Below are 20,092 nucleotides of genomic sequence, written 5' to 3' on the forward strand. Positions count from 1 at the left end.
TGCATCCGTCTGCCTGGGATTATCATGGACTGCACAGCATTGCAGGGTGACAAGTGTGAATGGCTCCTATTTATGAAATAGAAGACGTTCATTTTCCGTTAAGCAATGAGCAGAGAATGGAAAAAAATGTTTGTTCTCCGCTCAAATGGGAAGACAGCCTAATCCTTGCTATTCTTCAGATTGCAACGTGATAGAAGTGCATGTTAAGAAATCGAGGGGAAGTTTGTTGGATCACACATGTTCTTCACTCTTCTCAGCCTTGAGAGAACCGTAGTTAAATCAGGATCATCAGTTTAACACATGCGGTCAGGCCCGGATTTACATCACAGGAGCCTCAAGGCAGAGATGTCCTGGCACCCTAGACTCCACCCTCCATGAACCTACTAACTCCCACCAAAACGCACCACAAGTGTGCTGACTGTCCCAGATGTCATTTCTCCCTTAACGGTCATAGGTAGCTACAGGTGTCCCTCAGTATTAAAAAGAAACAAAGATAGGACAAAAACCAGTAAATGCAGCTCGAAAACTGCACAATTTATTGCAAAATCAATAGAACCCTACACCCTCTATTGTGAGAACATATGTCAAGTATTACCTGACACGAAAGCATGTACTGTCAATACAATACGTGGTGCTGTAACTGTCTAGGACAGTCAGGGATACATCAATCGAATGGTGTGTATGCCAACTGTAGGATAATTACATAAGAAGATCTTTCAACATCCACCAGTATGGCATATATTCACACATACGCTAAACAACACATCTAAACCTCTGGGAGGAAGCAAAAGAAAAAGTAAAAAAACAAAAAAACAGGTAAAAAGTGCTCTCAAAATGATGCTGAGTGCATAAATTTTTTTTTAAACAGAACATGAAAAATTATCTCCTGGGAGACTTGATCACTTTAATATGTTTTTACTGCACATACCACATCTCTCAACCTAAAAGGGCTCATTTCCACTATTCGTAATGTTTCCCCACATGCACATTTGGATGGGGAATCGCAGCCTATTGAAATCAATAGGCTACCACTACCGCGTGTGAGAAAATAACGCATTTGGAATATGGATGCGTATTCCAAATCATGACAGCCATGCATGGCACAGCTTGAAGGATTCGGATTGTATATTCGTATCAGCACAAGTGATGGTGTCTGGCACAAGATGAAACGGGGCCCAAGTCTTTCATTAATGATTAGATGCAGCTCATGGCATTAGGAAATATATATGAGGAACATCTAGAAAGTAACATCCGTATGCTTTTATCTGTCATACATTCTGTGTAAAGCAACTTGCATTTGTCAGGTTAAATTCCCTCCCTGCATTGCTTGTCATGTGACTATAGAATGCTGGTAACTGTTTGTTTAGCAGCATTAACATGAAGCCACCCCCACCACCATTTTTAACTCATAGGTGAGGAGGGTGATGCTACTCCAGCAACCTTGTAAAAAGATATGAAAGTAAGTGTGTGTGTGTCCCAGTGGCTGCAGCTCTTAAGCGCTTTGAGTCCGACAGGAGAAAAGCGCTATACAAATGTTCGGATTATTATTATTATATATACAATATGTGTGTGTGTGTGTGTGTGTGTGTGTGTGTGTGTGTGTGTGTATTATTTTATATACACACACTCACTGGCCACACACCTTGCTAGTAATAGGTTGGACACATACAGCGTTTTCGATACATTCTATATTTAGACACAAATTAAGCATAACGCGGAGCGGCATCAGGTCTGACACAATTCTGGTGCTGTGATCTGTTCTAGAATGATCTCGGCTTTCCTTTTCAAGCTATAGCGCTAATGATGGAAGAGGAGCCAGGCATGCTGTCACTGAGCCTGCTCTACTCTAGTTTTTCCACAGTGTCTGGAGCTGCCCAGGGGGTCCTGACAGCTGAGTGGTGTTTCATGGACTTTATTGGGGCTTGATTTCTTTCTTGAGAGTTGAATGTATGCACAGCTGTTCTGCAGAGCAACTTAAAATAGAAAACGCACAGCTGCATTCTCTGCCTCACCCCATTCTGTCTTTCAGCACTCGCTGCTCTCGAGTCATGTGAAAATTACTTTGCTAACTGCTGAGCTATGATATATGGCTACCTGCACAATATGGCAAAGCCAGTCAGAAATTCCCTGGCAGAGGCTTGTACTCCAGTGTCATACTCCACATTTGCCTTGTGACAAGCGGCATACTTTCCGTAGAGCTTTGTAAGATCTACATCAGTCAGGATGCCTCTGAGGGCTGCATGAGTTTGGTCCTCTGGTGTGTGTTGCAGTGCAGTTGCTTCTGCACTGTAATACGGAACTTGTCAATTCCTTCTTATGAATCATCTCCATACCTGCTGTCATTGTTTGACATTCAAGCCGTGTCTACACCTTGTGTTTTGTCCAAGCCTTTTCGGATGGTGGCTATGAAATGTTCTAAATATACAATTTATGAGGACAACCTATTTTGCCTGATTAAATTAGTTAAAGCCAATTCAGAATTTCAGGTGGTCACACATGCACAGATTGCCACCCAATGTGGCAAACAGATCAATCCTTCTTGAATCTGAGGGAGAGCAAACCTGTTTACACACACACTGCACTCAGATTTTCAATAGATCAATCATAACTTTGAACGATTTTTGCTAGGTCCATGCACCATAGATTTCTGGCAGATTTGATCAGTCAAATCGGACAGAGAAAATTGATACATGTATGACCTGCTTTCGACTTAAAATGAAAGCAATCTGAAGCAGGGCAGGAACATTAGGCAAAATGTGTCTTCATCAATAGAGTGGACTGTTGCTTTTTATTCTGTGGTCATCAATGGAGTGGACTACTGCTATTTATTCCGTGGTCCTCAATGGAGTGGACTACTGCTATTTATTCCGTGGTCCTCAATGGAGTGGACTACTGCTATTTATTCCGTGGTCCTCAATGGAGTGGACTACCGCAGATTATTCTGTGTGTGCTGATTTAACCCATTTAATCAACTTTTCATCTACATTGTTATGTAATTGGCCACCAAAAGGTTATATAAATAATACAAGCCCCAATCACCAAGGTTGCCAGGGCATTATGATCTATTCTGTTACCTTCTCACACATTCAGTCTTTGTTCCTCTAAACTCTTATTAGGTTACCTACTTTGATTTAGCTGCTCTTTTTTTCCTCTTCTGTGTTACCAAAATTTGCTATGTGGACACTTACATCAATTTTGTTTATCAGAATCTGAATGTGTCTTCTTACTGGTTATAACTCTTTGGTTGCATAATGACCTTCCTCAAGATCCACTGTTTGACTTATTTGAGGTCCTCTTTCTTTGTGTAGTGGTTGTGACACTTGACCTTGTACCCTTCAAGCACTATAGCTTTACTGCAGTATGTTATAGAGATTCCCAAAATCCCCAACAAATACTACCAGTAAATATGGGAAAACATTTTCTGGATTGACATTATGGTATCAGATTTGCCTCCAGTTCACCATTGCATGCCTCATTTACATAACCTTCCCCACTCCCCTCTATTCTCCTATGACCTGCTCTTGTGGTCCCTTACTGCTTGGGTCAATAATTATACGGTAATAGATATATCCAGCAACATGACCTCATTTACAAACCTGTACCCTGGCCAAGACTGGCATGTAGTTAGAAAAGCAGCTGCCAGCTATTTCATTCACCAAGTGTCCCTTAATCCATTGGAATCTCTGCTTTGTCCATATCATATGCTTAATCGTGTACTAATGATTAGTGCAAGCAGTAATGATAAACCACACATTTCTATCCAATCCAGACATTCATAGAGTAATTTAAAACACTGTTGACCTCTCTACTGAGCATTTCGGCATGCTACACCCTAGGAGGAGAACTCTCACTCTCTATAAATGGTCTGATACTCTAAGGTGTTATTAGGTCCTAAAGAGATCCTGGGTTCTGTATGACTATCAAATTTAATACAACAGAACACAGAGGGTCAGCTCCAAGGGATTAGGTAGCCACAGTTGCTGTGCAGAGTAAGTAACGCAAAACTGCTTCTTCCAGCAGTTTTAATGTGTCCAGTAATATGCCAATTAATATGCTCATCTTTAATAATGTTCACAATCCCATTAATAGGAAGGAGTCATATTACAGAAGAAAGTTGTTGAGCTTCCTCCATAGTATCATTGTTTGGTAGCATGTGGTGTGGTTCTGGCAGCATGCTGTGAAAAATGCCACCCATTAAAGTTGTAGGAAATTAATTCACTAAGTACTGAAGCTGCAAAATGAGTGTACTACTCACCTACCTTCTATATAAGCCAGCAGCAACAGTTATCATAATTTCACTAGCAACAACAGTGCTCATAATTTTACTAGCAGCAAAAGTTATCATAATTTCACTAACAGCAACCAGCAATAGAGCTCATAATTTCACTAGCAACATGCTCATGATTTCAATAGCAACAACAGTGATCATAATTTTTCACTAGCAGCAACAGTGATCATAATTTCACTAGCAGCAACAGTGCTCAAAATTTCACTAGCAGCAACAGTGCTCATAAATTCACTAGCAACAACAGTGCTCATAATTTCAATAGCAACAACAGTGCTCATAATTTCACTAGCAGCAACAGTGCTCATAATTTCACTAGCAGCAACAGTGCTCATAATTTCACTAGCAGCAACAGTGATCATAATTTCACTAGCAACAACAGTGCTCATAATTTCACTAGCAACAACAGTGCTCATAATTTCACTAGCAACAACAGTGCTCATAATTTCACTAGCAGCAACAGTGCTCATAATTTCACTAGCAACAACAATGCTCATAATTTCACTAGCAGCAACAGTGCTCATAATTTTACTAGCAACAACAGTGCTAATAATTTCACTAGCAGCAACAGTGCTCATAATTTCACTAGCAGAAACAATGCTCATAATTTCACTAGCAGCAACAGTGCTCATAATTTCACTAGCAACAACAGTGCTCATAATTTCACCAGCAGCAACAGTGCTTATAATTTCACTAGCAGCAACAGTGCTCATAATTTCACCAGCAGCAACAGTGCTTATAATTTCACTACAAGATTGCTTTTTCTAGGCAAGTGAGGCACTTTTTGCACTCACCATGCAGCCACCAAACCATTAGAGACCACAACAATTCTGCTGTAAAATTGTTTTATGTACAGTTTGCATTGTGTTCTGTTTGGTAATGATACTATTTATTATATTACAAATATAAATGAAATTAATAATGCCCCGTCTCATCCACCTTTCTGCCTCTGAGGCTGCCTCTCTCTGCCAATCTCTCTATTGGATGCCAATTACCCAAAGGATCTAGTTTAAACTTCTCACACTATCATACAAAGCTCTACACAAGCTGTCACCTCCATACATCTCCTCATTAATCTCCAGATACCTCCCCACCCAGAACCTCCGTTCCTCACTAGCTTGGTTACTTCCTCTCTCTCACATCCAGGACTTCTCGTGGGCTGTCCCTCTCCTTTGGGACTCTCTCCCACAGCCTGTCCGTCATTGTCAGAGCCTGAAAACCTTCAAACGTTCTCTGAAAACACACCTATTCAGACAAGTCTATAATTTGCAATAGGTAGCATTGGTAATTTGCTGCCCCATCACATGTGTTTCCTTACCTATTGTTTTCACCACACCACCCTTTAGATTGTAAGCTTGCAAGGGCAGGGACCTCCTCCTAGTGTTTCTTAAATTGTTGTAATTTACTATATATACATGTACCAACTCTAGAGATATCTCAAACTACACATTAACTATGTATGTATTTGTACTTGTACTATTGAGTGTCTTGACTGTACAGTGTCTTGAACTTCTCATGTATAGATGTTCCCCAATATCGGTTTTGTACTATGTACAGTGCTATGGAATTAAACTTAAATTAAACTAGGAATGACTACCCATGTTCTTATTTTTACATGTCTGAATGACCAGGGTAAGTGAAAGTTGGCATATAAGGTGGATCACTTTAGTAATGTCAGAGAGGCCCTTTATATTGGACAATCTGATCGACTACAGTACTTACACTACATAATATAGACATATGGCAATGGTAGGGATTAGATTGTGAGCTCCTTTGAGGGACAGTTAGTGACAAGGTATATATATATATATATATATATACACTGTACAACCCTGCGTAATAATGTCGGCGCTATATAAATACTAAATAATAATAATAATTACTGGTCTAGGCAATGGCTAGGCAAATTAACTTTAAACCTGTTTGCCACAAGAAATAAGGCCAATTCCCACAGCCTGAACAGATTCCACAAAGATATAATAGAAAACTGACTGGGTAAAATCAAATGATATTTTCAGTTTGAAGTATGCAGAGTATGCACATCACCTCTGGATGATCCAACACTGTAGAGACTGCAGTGGCTGGTTTCACTCTCCGCCCATTCATAGGTTATCAGTATTGCTGCCTGCTCTGCCACTGGTATAGAATTGATGGGGCACACTATTCCTGGATGTCTAGCTACAGACACAAACGCTACCTCTGAGGAAACAGCAGGTCAGTACACTGAGAAGTCTGTGAAGGTTGCCCTAACAATGAGCTGTGCTGACAGTCCTGGAAATCCCTAAAGCAGTCATGGGAAGCTCATGGCACTGAGGTAAGAACATCTGTTGCAATGCTACTGCCAGTAAGTTAACAGGGCATCAAGCCAACCCCCAATTTTATACTTCCTTGGTGTTGGAGCATAAACCTACTTACGGTACTATGAAGGCCTAACTGAAGCTGATCACTCAAGTTAGGACCTAGCAGGGTGGACAGATGGCAAGGGGGATTTGGAAAAGGCCAAAGGGCAGCCCGTGCAATAAATGTAAGGGGGCCCAAACTACTACTTTGCTCCCTCTGATTAAGGGGTCTATCCTTCAGGTCAGGTGTTTTAGTAGCTTCTCTTGTTAGGGTGTGAGAATTATGATATCCACACTTGTTTTATGATCCTTGCAAGTTGGGCCCCAGGCTGTGAGGGTCACCAGGTGTGGGCAAGGAAAGGGATGTGAACACTGGAGGCCCCATGATTCAAAGTTACGCACCCGAAAGGCCAAAATATGCTGAATGGAAGGGAAACGATAAGACCCTGGAATATACCTTGAGTGGGCCTTAGTGATTACTAAAACTGAACCTATCTACAGTTGTTAAAGAGAAACCATAACCAAGAATTGAACTTCATCCCAGTCAGTAGCTGATACCCCCTTTCCCATGAGAAATCTATTCCTATGGCTGATTTTGTGGTGAAACCCCTCCCACCATGTGATGTCATCACCACACAGCACTGAGGTCCTGACATCACATTGTGGGAGCCTTGTTGCATCATGGGAAATTATTATTATTATTATTTAGTATTTATATAGCGCTGACATATTACGCAGCGATGTACAGTGTATATATATATATATATATAAGTTGTCGCTAACTGTCCCTCAAAAGAGCTTACAATCTAATCCCTACCATTACCATATGTCTATATTATGTAGTGTAAGTACTGTAGTCTAGGGCCAATTTTTTTTTTTTTTTAGGGGGAGCCAATTAACTTATCCGTATGTTTTTGGAATGTGGGAGGAAACCTGAGTGCCCGGAGGAAACCCACGCAGACACGGAGAGAACATACAAACTCTTTGCAGATAGTGCCCTGGCTGGAATTCGAACCAGGGACCCAGCGCTGCAAGGCGAGAGAGCTAACCACTACGCCACCGTGCTCCCCACACGGCTGTTTCCGACTGCCAAAAATGCAAGCTGCATCTCCTTCCAGTGACATCATCTGCCCACAGTAAAAATGTCACCATGTGATAAATGTCAGAATGTAAATCACTCAGGGAGAGGAAAGATTTTACAATGGGCAAACACTGACTAAATCATTTATACATAATTATTGTAAAAATTAAGCACTTTATTACATTATTTTCACCGGAATTCCTCTTTAAGTTCCATCATTAAGCTGCTCCCATTGGACAAATATACTAAATTAGCTTCAATAATCCTGTCACCAATATCTCATAACAAAAGATGGGGATAGCTGACCAATGAGAGCAGCTTAGTGAGGGAGGAAGGAAGACATGGGCACAATTGTATGCGACACAGGTTGACGTTAGGTGAACTAGTAGAAATCTTTGATCCTGCTTTATTCCATGTGAAGTTTGTTTGCCAGAATTTCATGTTTGTGATTGCATTGTGAAGATTGCAGTTTGTTCAGTAAAACTTCGAAACTACATCCCACACGTTTCTTACACCCACACCATCTACTTCTATTCCACCGGGAAATCGGCACTCTGCAAATGGATGCACAGATCGCTATCATTTAGATATTTATACATCGCTACACTATGACAGGATGTACTCTGGTCTCCCAGCTTCAGCACAGTTTAAGTTTTTTGTTCCTGCATGTAAACGTTACATTTACAGGACAACTGAAGTGAGAGGGATATGGTAGCTGCCATATTTACTTCCTTTTAAGCAATACCAGTTGCCTGGCAGCCCTGCTGGTCCTCTGTCTCTAATACTTCTAGGCAAATACAGTTAGGAGAGGAAGATTGGCTTCAGTTCATCAATAAATGCAAACATTTGAGCAGAATATATCCAAGAATATCAAAATATTTTATTAATCAATAAAGTTAAAAACATCTAATACAATCAGCATGAGATGGGCATCCCACCACACCTGTACAACCACAGCTGGCCAGCCAAATGCACAGGAGGAAAAAAGTGCAAAAGTTACTGCGGAGACCCAATTTCATCAAATCAAAGTATGCTGAATTGGCAATCCAATGAAGCAATAAACTGAACCAGAGACAAAAAATATAAAAGTTTTATACATACCTGGGGCTTCCTCCAGCACCCTCCTCAGCGATTACTCCCACGCTATCCTCCCCCGCCTCCTCCCATAAAAAGCCCCATAAGTTTGGCAAGCCGGGGCCAGTCGGTGCATGCACAGTATGGCTGTGCGCAACCCCCCGTATCACTCCAGTGGCTGGGAGCATTCATCTGTCTTCGGACAGCAAGGAAAGCAAGCGTGTATCAGCACAACACCACATAGCAAGAGCGTTCATGTAGGAAAAACTGCTCCACAGATAGCAAGCATATTGCAGCAAAATGACAATAGAAGCAACAGGCTATATGTGAATTCTCACCACTCCATTGGTCTGCCTCAGAAGGAGTCCATGTGTTGCTGGAGACAATAGCAGGCTTTACAAGGCAAGATGCATGTCCACTGAAGCATACATCAAGCGGGGAGCTAAGCTCGGATGTGCGGTAAACTCCTGTGTCACAGTGGGAGTACTGCAATGTCCATAACCCGCAAGGTCAGCGAAATGCCAGGGTAGCAGACGATGGAGCGTGCCAGTAATCAGACCCTCAGAGCGTCAAATAGCAATCCTGGTGCAGTGGAACTCGCATGAGTTGCGAGACTGGTGCAAAAGCCGCGTGAAGGATTTGGTAGGGCTACGTGGTGGGGCGGCGTCTCATAAAGAATACACAGCCTCTACATGTTTCACTGGACTTCCAGCTTCCTCAGGGGGCGTGTCCTCTAATACTTCTAGCCATAGACCCTGGACAAGCATATGCAGATCAGGTGTTTCTGACATTATTGTCAGAAATGACAAGATTAGCTGCATGCTTGTTTTTGGTGTGATTCAGATACTACTACATGCAAATAACTCAGCAGGACTGCCAGGCAACTGGTATTGCTTATAGAACAACTGTAGTGAGAGGTATATGGAGGCTGCCATATTGACTTCCTTTTAAGCAATACCAGTTACCTGGCTTTCCTGCTGATCCTCTGCCTATAAGACTTTTCGCCAAAGACCATCAACAACAATGTAGCAGATGTTTGCTGCAGCAAGCATGCAGCAGATCAGATGTTTCTGATATTATTCTCAGATCTGACAAGATTAGCTGCATGCTTGTTTCTGGTGTGTGATTCAGACACTTCTGCAGCCAAACAGACCAACAGGGCAGCCAGGCAACTGGTATTGTTTAAAAGGAGATCAATATGGCAGCCTCCATATACCTCTCACTTAAGTTGTCCTTCAAGAAATTCCTATGCTAATGCTATAACCCTTACTGTAATAAGTGATTTAGGGTAGGGGTACATTACCTGCACATGCTGCACACAAAACATTTGGGATGATATGTTCGGCCAAGGGCTGAGATAACTTCCCCCGTGATGAAGTCTCGGCAGCTATCACAGCGGGTGCCATAGAGCTGCTGGTAGTCCCGCGTGCAGATGTACTCTCCATTTTTGAAGAAGAAACCAGACTGGGCCAGGTCACAGCCGCAAACTGCCAGGGAGGAAGCAGATATAGATATTAGTCAGCACTCAGCAGTACTCCATGTGACTACATATTGTCCAAACTGTATCAATATAGTCATCCTATCTCTGTAATAAACAAAAACATAGCTTCTTCACAGACTGTAACCAATCAATAAAAACAGCAATTGCCTTTATTCCCCAAATCATAACTTACTTCCAGGAAATGATTTATCTGTGTCTTTAACATACATGAAAAATGCATGACGTATTGATTATGTCGGCTAGACTAATGCAATAGTACCATTACAATCACAACAGTATGCTGCTGAGTGATGTCAGAGCACAATTAGAGGTTTACAGGGGAAGGAACAATAATGCACAAATACTGGATAAAAGGTAATTTGTCCTCATCACATTAACGATTCCACTGTCTGCCATCAGGAAGCATTGCACATATGTGGTATAGCTAGGAGAACTATTCCGTCTCATACAAAATATATATAGAAGGATGTGTTTAAACAATACAAAAAGCTACATTTAAAGGGTTATGCTAAGTACACATGATACAATTTCCCGTCAGATCGACGGGTTGAATAGATTATTTCCAACTTGTCCAGTCTGCTCCCGAATGATAACTGCATCAGTTTTGTTGTCTGAAAGTCGATTCCGTTATCGATTGGGAGTAGTTTGGCAGGTACACACAATGCAACTTCCTGCCAGATTACCCATCGATCTGACGGTAAATTGCATTGTGTGTACCTAGCTTTAGACCGCCCAAAGTTGATGTTCTCTTTTTTTTTATTGATAATTGCAGTATTTGTATAGCACTTTTCTCCTATCTAACTCAAAGCGCTTGCGAGGCAGCCACTAGAGTGCACGCTCAGTAGGCAGTAGCAGTGTTAGGTAGTCTTGCCCTAAAACTCCTACTGAATAGGTCCTGGTTTACTGAACTGGAAGAGAACCAGAGGGGCTCAGTAGGGCCTCTCCTTCAACTGCTTTATTAGCTCATACAGGAATTATTATATGAATTGTTATGTATAAAAGGCGTGAGGGGGCTAAATGTAAAACTCGCACTGGGGCCCAGAGCTCCTAGGCTACTTCTAATGCAGCCTTAATGTTCCTTCATTGTACTAGAAAGGAGTCTGTGTATACCTCAATAATCTTAAACTGTACACACAACATACAACTGAACTGAGTAGCCTAACGCAGACAGATCGGTGACAGTTTTATGAAGAATCAGATGACTGTGTGAAGAACCCTGTCCTCCTCCCGACTTATGCAAATGTTATGGATCTGTATCACATCCTGTTCTATGGCGAAAATGGAGTAAATGTTCATTTACAAATGAGAATTTCAAGCATGTGTTGAATATGTCAAGAAAATAGAATCAGACCACTAAAGGCCAGGCTACAAGGACTAATAAGTACACTTACACATACTGAATACAGCGGCTTCTTGCATTATTAATACATAAACCTATATGAGTACTAGGACAGTTGTACCTACAAGTGGTCTGCTTTCTAAAGGACAATAGACAATTTGACAGGGAATGACCCCACCTGTCTACCATGGCTGACCTATCATATATTACAGTGAAACATATCGCCTTCTAGGGACCTAATGGGGATGATTCATCACAGGAGACATGCAGCAGCGAGGAGTAGCGAGGTAAAGCTGGGATCTCAAAACCTTCCCATCATGCCTAGGAAATGTAAAAAACTCAACAATGACTGAGGGTTACACAGGCTTACCTCACTGCACCACCCCTTTGGCAATTCACCCCAATGAGTCATCACTTCACAGAGCCTATTAAAGTAATTACTGATAAATGATATTTGCCATTTTCCCGAAGTTTCTCTTTTCTGAGAATAAAAACCCTGGAAAGCGGATGGTATCACTTATTGGCTAACACAAGAGATTACAATATAAGATTTCATAAAGGCTAGTTCACACCTGCAATGGCAAAAGGCAATCACGATTGCCTAGTGATTGCGATTTTGCAGTACGATTTTTCTGCGATTGCGCTTTGCGAATCCCACTCAGGGAACAAGAATCACATTGCAATCGCTTCAAAATTGATGCATGCAGCATGTTTGCAATTTTATACAAACCGCAAGGCTGCAGTGTGAAAGCTCCCATATGGTTACAAGCGCTGGAAAAACTGTCCAGTGTGAACCAACCCTTATATTATAGAATGGAAGAGAGATCTTTGAAGACGATGACTTGAATAAAATCTGGTGTTCACGCTCATGAAGTTTAACTAACTCTGAGGGCCTGAGCCCACTGCTGCATTTTCGAAAAGCATTTCATGCATTTTGGTGCATTAAAACGCTTTTCAAAAATGCATCAACAGCATGTGCATAGACACATAAAACACACAAAGCGTGCGTTTTTATAAAGGCAGCAGTGGGCTCAGGTCCTGATGAGGTAGAGGTGGGATTCTGTATAAACGTTCCCCAAAAACTCCTTGATGCTTTGAATTAACTATAAATAGTTTTTCAGGGTTGTTTACATACGGTTTCTCATTTTTTAATATCAACACCCCTTATATTACACACTCTCTTGCGTGCGAAAATGTTTTGCTTCTGTGTGAATTGTATTATGAATACCTCCAATAAAACGTTTTGAAACTAAAACTACTTATATTGCACTATGGCAGGTTACGTACCCCCTAGGTCCCACTAAAGTACTCCCTGGGCTATGCGTACTGCATGTTGAGAACCTGCCATTGGTCCTGTGGCTCTGCCACATCTGGTGCCAGTTGTGTTTTTCGCAAGAGAGCGAACACGTCCAGGTTTCTCTGGACAACCGAGTGGAATTGGATTTGTACATCAAATTCAAACCCAACTCCACCCAACAAACCCAACTTACCGTACTTTGCTCCATATTGTGGCATATTATGGTATTTGGGCTCCCATTGTCTCTGTACTTTGTTTTTAAGGTGTCATCACCCCCTCTCTCTATTATCATGAGTAGGGCCGGTCCGGTCCGTGGTCCTATCCTGTATAATTTAATTCATACAGTGCATCAAAGTGTCACCAGGAGAACCGTCCTCTCGTTACAGCTATCTTCTGTGCTGCAGTGTACATTTTACAGCTCCCAGGGCTTAGCATCGGGCGCCATACGGAAGACGAAGCAGTACAGCAAACGGCTATAAAGAGAGGACGTCACACCTAGCAATGCTCTGCTGCATGCTGCAATGAATGAATGGCGTTAGAGAGGATAGGCCCACAGACTGTCTCAAAACAGCCCAGTACCGGCACAGGCCCACGGACCAAGGGTTGGGTACCCTTGCTATACAGCATACTTTTCTATGCTGGATGTACTGTTCATGAACATGCTATGTTTAATTATAACAGCTTGTTATAATAACACACTGTAATGCTGTGTAATACGGTAGTAATGCCTACTGTAGAGCATGTATCTGGTATTCAAGTAGAATTCTTTGACTGTGGAATGAAATAAGGTAATGTTTTTACTTACCGCATTGAATACTGTAATGTAAACATTTAATAAAAAAATATTGAACAGAAAATATAAGCGGTAAAACATGTACCTATAGGTGTCTCCTCTCCAGATATCATACTTGAAAAAGAACTTTACAGTATGTTGAAAGCTTACTTTGCCTGTTGAGTTGCCATATTTAAATGGAACAAGGGAGAGGTGTAGAGAGATAATCTACCAAAGTTTTTGCTAACAGATAACACAGTGACACTGAAAAGAGTATCAGATCATAACGACTTGAGAGATAGGAAGCAATACCTTGAAAAATAAACACAGAGGCAACAGAGCCCAGATTGTTTACTGAGGCGCTCAACCTCTGGTTATTTTGAATACCGACACTGGTACTTGGCCTGATGAAGTTAGTAATGTATGCGCACAAAACGCGTTGGTATAGTGCAAATACAGTTTCCGTTTACCTTATATTGGTGTCATGCTTGAGTTAAGCCACCTCTTATACTTTAATTTTAAGGCTTTTAATTTAGATCAATCCATCCTAAGCACCACCTTCTCCCATTATATATCAGATTATAGTTGATATCAGAAAATGAAGTCAATGCAAGTAATAAGGCCTGATTCACTAAACTCAATAATAATAGCAATGCTCTATTTCCCTATATGGTTCTAATATCATGCATGACCAACTAGTACTAGACAGATTGGCCATGTGGCCAGTGCCACTATGAATCCCACAGTTTTGTGAATGAACCATAGTTGTATGCAGCCGTTTTTAAACAGGAAAACTTTACAAACATAAATGTTACACAATTTAAGTCTAATGTAATCTCCCTGGTATTTTCTGTATACAACGGAAAGTAAGTGTATTACTTCAAGCTTAACATTCCACAGCTGTCCTCATCCTGCGCTGTGAAGATCTGAACTACGTCTAAACTGAAATGAAAATCTCAAGGGGTTAATAAAGGAAGTACTTTAAAATCAATAAAAGCCTATAAAGCAAAGAATGGGTAGTGATGTATATGAATGATTACAGCTCCGTGTGCCCCTCCTTGAGGCTATAAAGTGAGGGAAGCATGCGGCACAGATCAGGCAGGATTTAGTGTTTACCGGTATTTGGCAGCAGCAAGCCAGGGTGGGTGTAATTCCCAGTGACACCCCGTTATACATTCCATCGCAGGGCTGTGTGCTGTTAGCATCACAGCCTGAGAAACCTGGCTCAGCAGCAAGTCAAATCATTAAGCTTTTGTTCTAGATCAATCCTGCTCCCAGCATTATTTCATTAACTTGACTTGCAACCTAATGCCTTTAGTAGAGAAATCTTTGTGACATTGCAGACTGTGATCACAATGGCACAGGCTAATGATAACCAGTATTCATCTATATCAAAATAACAAATTCATTCACATTCATTTTGGCTTCATTAGGTACTGAAGTTATTGAACACACAGGAAGTTTTGGTTACCTTGCTGCACCCCGACCTTACAGCAAATATTATCCCAAAGACTCTAATGTAGCTTTCTAATGCTCGCATTCAGTGTGGCTGCCAGCCAGAAACTTCCTCCTTTGTTTGATTAGCAAACCTAGGGTTATCTGATAGTGGGGGGAATTGAGTGCATTGCAGGTAGAATCACATAATAAAGAAATTCAGTTTTAAAACCAGGATTCTGTTCTTATGTCTAGTACACACCATACAATTTTCTGTTAGATTTCACCAGAGATAATGACCATTCTCTACAGAAAATAATCTAATTATGCATTCTAACAGAAAATCTAACAGAAAAATCTAACAGAAGAATCTAACAGAAAATTGTATGGTGTATTTCCAGCATTTCTGTTAGATTTTTTTCTGTAGAGACTGGTCATTATCTCTGGTGCATTGTCTATTGGTTATCTGCTGCTGAGTAGAACAATGCCTAATTGCTAGACAGATAAATGGTTAGATAGATCATTTGCAATATGTTGGAAATTATTTATCTGGCAGGTAAATCTAACATAAAATCTAACATAAAATTGTATGATGTGTACCTAGCATTAGAGGTGATAATTTTGTGGTAAATCTATTGGGACAGATGGAAAAATTAGACTGTAAAGGGGCCCATACACTCAGCTGATTAACGTCCGATCGATTGATTGCAAATCATTTGCCGGTTCGATCGATTTGCGGCCGATTTCGATCGATTTCAATCAATCGGCCAGGGTGGAAAATCAAAATCGATCTGAAGAGATCGCTGATCAATTTGCATTGCCCCAATGCAAATCTGATTGCAAAAAAATGCCATCAGATCGATTTTTAATATATTTCAAACTTAAATCTATTGGAAATCTGTTCCTAGTAAAAAATGGTCCTAAACACATCAGATAGATCAGAAATCTATCTGATAAACTATCTACAGCTAATATGACGAGTGTATGGCCAGCTTAACTCTATTTTAACTCTCACTTCCACTTATAACTGCTGATAATTTAGACATGCACTTTTGCGTGTGTATAACCTCTGATTATGCATTCAAACATGATGTTAATTCAATCACAAGAAAATGTATGCGTGCTCTACGCCAAGCTTAACCCTTTCAAAATTTAATTTAAATTTTAAATTTAAATTTTTGGGAGATGGGTGCGGATGGCCCCCCCCGGCGCCGGCCACGCTTGGGGGGGTCGTCTGCGCTACCCAGCCTCCACCTCCGGGGTGTTGCTGTGGTCCCTAGGCAGTGAGAGAGCCTGGGGCCCCACAGCCCCCCCGGTTGTATGGGGGCAATGGGAAGCCTCCCCGAGGCGCTCCTGGATAGTGCTGTATAGCATGAACTAATTCCCGCAGGGCAACCGCTTCGCGGTATTGGTTTTTGACCCTGCAAAGTTTGGCATGCGAAAGCAGATGCATTTCTGCGTGAGCATGTCTCATGATAAGCCATTTTAGCCAGATTTGCACAGCTAGACTTGAAAGGGTTAAGCTTGGCGTAGAGCACGCATACATTTTCTTGTGATTGAGCATATTTGCATTCTGTCCTTTGGAGGCAGGTGGTGGATGGTTTGCTCTATAAGTGGGCTGTCTGTGCCTGTCCTCCCCCCCTTCTGGAGTGATGTGTGTGAGCCAGCCCTGAGCCCCACAGCTCGGGGTGACCCATGCGTCACTCCTTTCCCATGCAGTGCCCCGAGTCGATGCGCAGCAGCAGAACGCAATGGACGTTCAGGTAAGTGCCTGTTTTTAAATTTTTGGGAGATGGGTGCGGATGGCCCCCCCGGCGCCGGCCACGCTTGGGGGGGTCGTCTGCGCTACCCAGCCTCCACCTCCGGGGTGTTGCTGTGGTCCCTAGGCAGTGAGAGAGCCTGGGGCCCCACAGCCCCCCCGGTTGTATGGGGGCAATGGGAAGCCTCCCCGAGGCGCTCCTGGATAGTGCTGTATAGCATGAACTAATTCCCGCAGGGCAACCGCTTCGCGGTATTGGTTTTTGACCCTGCAAAGTTTGGCATGCGAAAGCAGATGCATTTCTGCGTGAGCATGTCTCATGATAAGCCATTTTAGCCAGATTTGCACAGCTAGACTTGAAAGGGTTAAGCTTGGCGTAGAGCACGCATACATTTTCTTGTGATTGAGCATATTTGCATTCTGTCCTTTGGAGGCAGGTGGTGGATGGTTTGCTCTATAAGTGGGCTGTCTGTGCCTGTCCTCCCCCCCTTCTGGAGTGATGTGTGTGAGCCAGCCCTGAGCCCCACAGCTCGGGGTGACCCATGCGTCACTCCTTTCCCATGCAGTGCCCCGAGTCGATGCGCAGCAGCAGAACGCAATGGACGTTCAGGTAAGTGCCTGTTTTTAAATTTTTGGGAGATGGGTGCGGATGGCCCCCCCGGCGCCGGCCACGCTTGGGGGGGTCGTCTGCGCTACCCAGCCTCCACCTCCGGGGTGTTGCTGTGGTCCCTAGGCAGTGAGAGAGCCTGGGGCCCCACAGCCCCCCCGGTTGTATGGGGGCAATGGGAAGCCTCCCCGAGGCGCTCCTGGATAGTGCTGTATAGCATGAACTAATTCCCGCAGGGCAACCGCTTCGCGGTATTGGTTTTTGACCCTGCAAAGTTTGGCATGCGAAAGCAGATGCATTTCTGCGTGAGCATGTCTCATGGTAAGCCATTTTAGCCAGATTTGCACAGCTAGACTTGAAAGGGTTAAGCTTGGCGTAGAGCACGCATACATTTTCTTGTGATTGAGCATGATGTTAATTCAACTTCATGTAAACAGATCTAAGCAGGATTAAAGCCTACCCTACTGCACACTTTCAATTAAGATTGGCCAATCACTGACCATTTTACCACCTCCATGTAGTATGAGGGTTTACCTACACATCTGTTCATAGTATTCAATATCTGTTGACTCTCATACTACATGGAGGTACCAAAATTGGTCAGTGATTGGCCAATTTTGAAAGTGTGTATCAGGCTTAAGCCTGGTACACATCAAATTTTGATTGGCCACTTTTACAACCTCTATATAGTATTAGGGTCTACAGATTCTGAATACTATGAGCAGTGCGGATACGAAGCCTTGCAGTTGAGACCCACCTAAGTGTTGTCCACCTTGATGTGTCACTGCTGGTCTTTGTAGTGCATTTCTTTCTTTGTGAGCTTAGGTATGTTGCAACAGTTTTAAAGCTTGTAGGTTTAGGTCAGTGGAAAAAGCACCGTAAAGTAAACAATTATGTTCCGTTAAGTAAGTTCTTCAGATGGCAGTGGTATTGATTGTTAGTCACAACGCTGTTGCGGGTAATCAGTACTTTCATTGATCCCGAGCTGTAATGTTCCTTCTAAATGCTGAAAGATCGGGCATTCTACAGTCAGTGCTGTATAGTCAGCCAGTAAAGCACCCTTTCAATTAACATGTAATGGGACTTAATATTAAGTCTAGCACACAGGATGAATAGAGACCCAAAGGCAGAGACGTAACTGGTAAAATAATTCCCCTCCACACATTCTCATGCATTATTCCTCACTGTACACGAATAGATTACATACCTTTATTACAACTAATAAAACCCAGTCACCCCTACGTCTTATTACACTGGCTTATGTACATTGTGAACGGAGCAACTGTGCGAGCGCAGACAGGTAGAAGGATAGCCCATATGCTAACCACGCTGGGTTTTTATAATGCTCAATACACAGTAATGAAACTGAATGCCTGCTGTGCTGACAGGTTTATGTGACTTCGCCATAAATGTCTCTCATTGCCTTTATTTTCCCTGTCAGCACTGCCTGGAGCATTAACGTCGTCATTAGGATGAATGCAGGCCATCTTCAGCTAAAGGTTCTGCTGAACGTAAGTGATGAGGTGGCGCGTACAACTGGGGATATTACTTAAGGGCTTGTTTTTACTAATGTGATGGTGGGTGGAGAAAACGCCACACACTGCCATGCTATTTCCCATTCAGTAATGACAAGAAATGTGGGTGTCAGAGCCGTTACGGAAGTTTGGGTACCCCATAAGCGTCCATATTAGTATCTGCAATTAAGGGAAATTTGGGTTCAACATCAAAAAACCTAGCTCCAGGGTCACCCATCATGCAAACTGTGGCTACAAATAGCAAGTGCCAAGCACAAATCTCTGCAGCAGCAAATATTTATAGTTTACAATGGCAAAGGTGGCATAGTCATTGGGGAGCTTACTGGGGGAAGGGGGGGGGGGCAGTTAGGCATTGGTGAAAGGTCAGTTAGAGATACGCATTGTTGGGGGGGGGGGGATCATCTAGGGTCAAGCATGGGGGGGCAATTGGTCAGGCATAGGGGGGGGGGTCAGTTAGGGCTAGACGTTGGTAGAGGGAGGGCTCCTGGAAGTATAGATTTTTTTTATAGAGGTTTTGCAATAGTAAAATATCAGCAAATGTTAACAATATTTTCTATCAGAATATCTGTAATTTTACCAATACTCTACTATCGGTTATTTCTGACACCCAAATTTCTGCAGAGCCATTTTGCATGCTTGTGGTTAGAGCTACTTGTAAGTGGTTTTTAATGCGTCTCTGCACACTTTATTTTTGGGATAGATGGGAAGAGGCCCCCTAAAAACATAAAAACTTTACCTCAGACAAGAGATAAGGGTAAAGAATTTCAAGCTTATTGGACACAAAGATGACGTGTATCGCAGGCCTTCCACCGCTTCTTCAGGTAAAAAAAAAATTACAGTGTCTTTCGGCAGATCACCATAGACTTGGAGCGCCTTGTGATTTTTTTTTTTCATTTTATTTGTCTGCGTGTGTCAGGTATAAAATTTCCCAAGTCAGATCCCTCTGACTTGGGCTACTAATTCTGTCACTAGCACTATGCGCATTTAGCTTAGCACCTTGTTTAGTCATTTTCCTGATGAAGCCCAATTATGTTAATAGGCGAAACATGTTGAAATTTTGTGTACGAGG

At 42.3% G+C, this 20,092-nt stretch overlaps 1 protein-coding gene across 5 annotated transcripts in view; it reads right to left on the reverse strand.

Annotated features, from left to right (window-relative positions):
• The window catches only part of ABLIM3 (actin binding LIM protein family member 3), a 345,645-nt gene that overhangs the window by 120,814 nt on the left and 204,739 nt on the right, over positions 1–20,092 (reverse strand). For all 5 annotated transcript variants that reach the window (XM_068277143.1, XM_068277142.1, XM_068277140.1 and 2 more), the window contains one exon: positions 10,083–10,266. In XM_068277143.1, coding sequence (XP_068133244.1) covers positions 10,083–10,266 — 184 coding nt within the window. The remainder of the gene's footprint in view (positions 1–10,082; positions 10,267–20,092) is intronic.

This window comes from Hyperolius riggenbachi, chromosome 3 (genome assembly GCF_040937935.1).
Source record: "Hyperolius riggenbachi isolate aHypRig1 chromosome 3, aHypRig1.pri, whole genome shotgun sequence".
In the NCBI taxonomy this organism is placed as follows: domain Eukaryota; kingdom Metazoa; phylum Chordata; class Amphibia; order Anura; family Hyperoliidae; genus Hyperolius; species Hyperolius riggenbachi.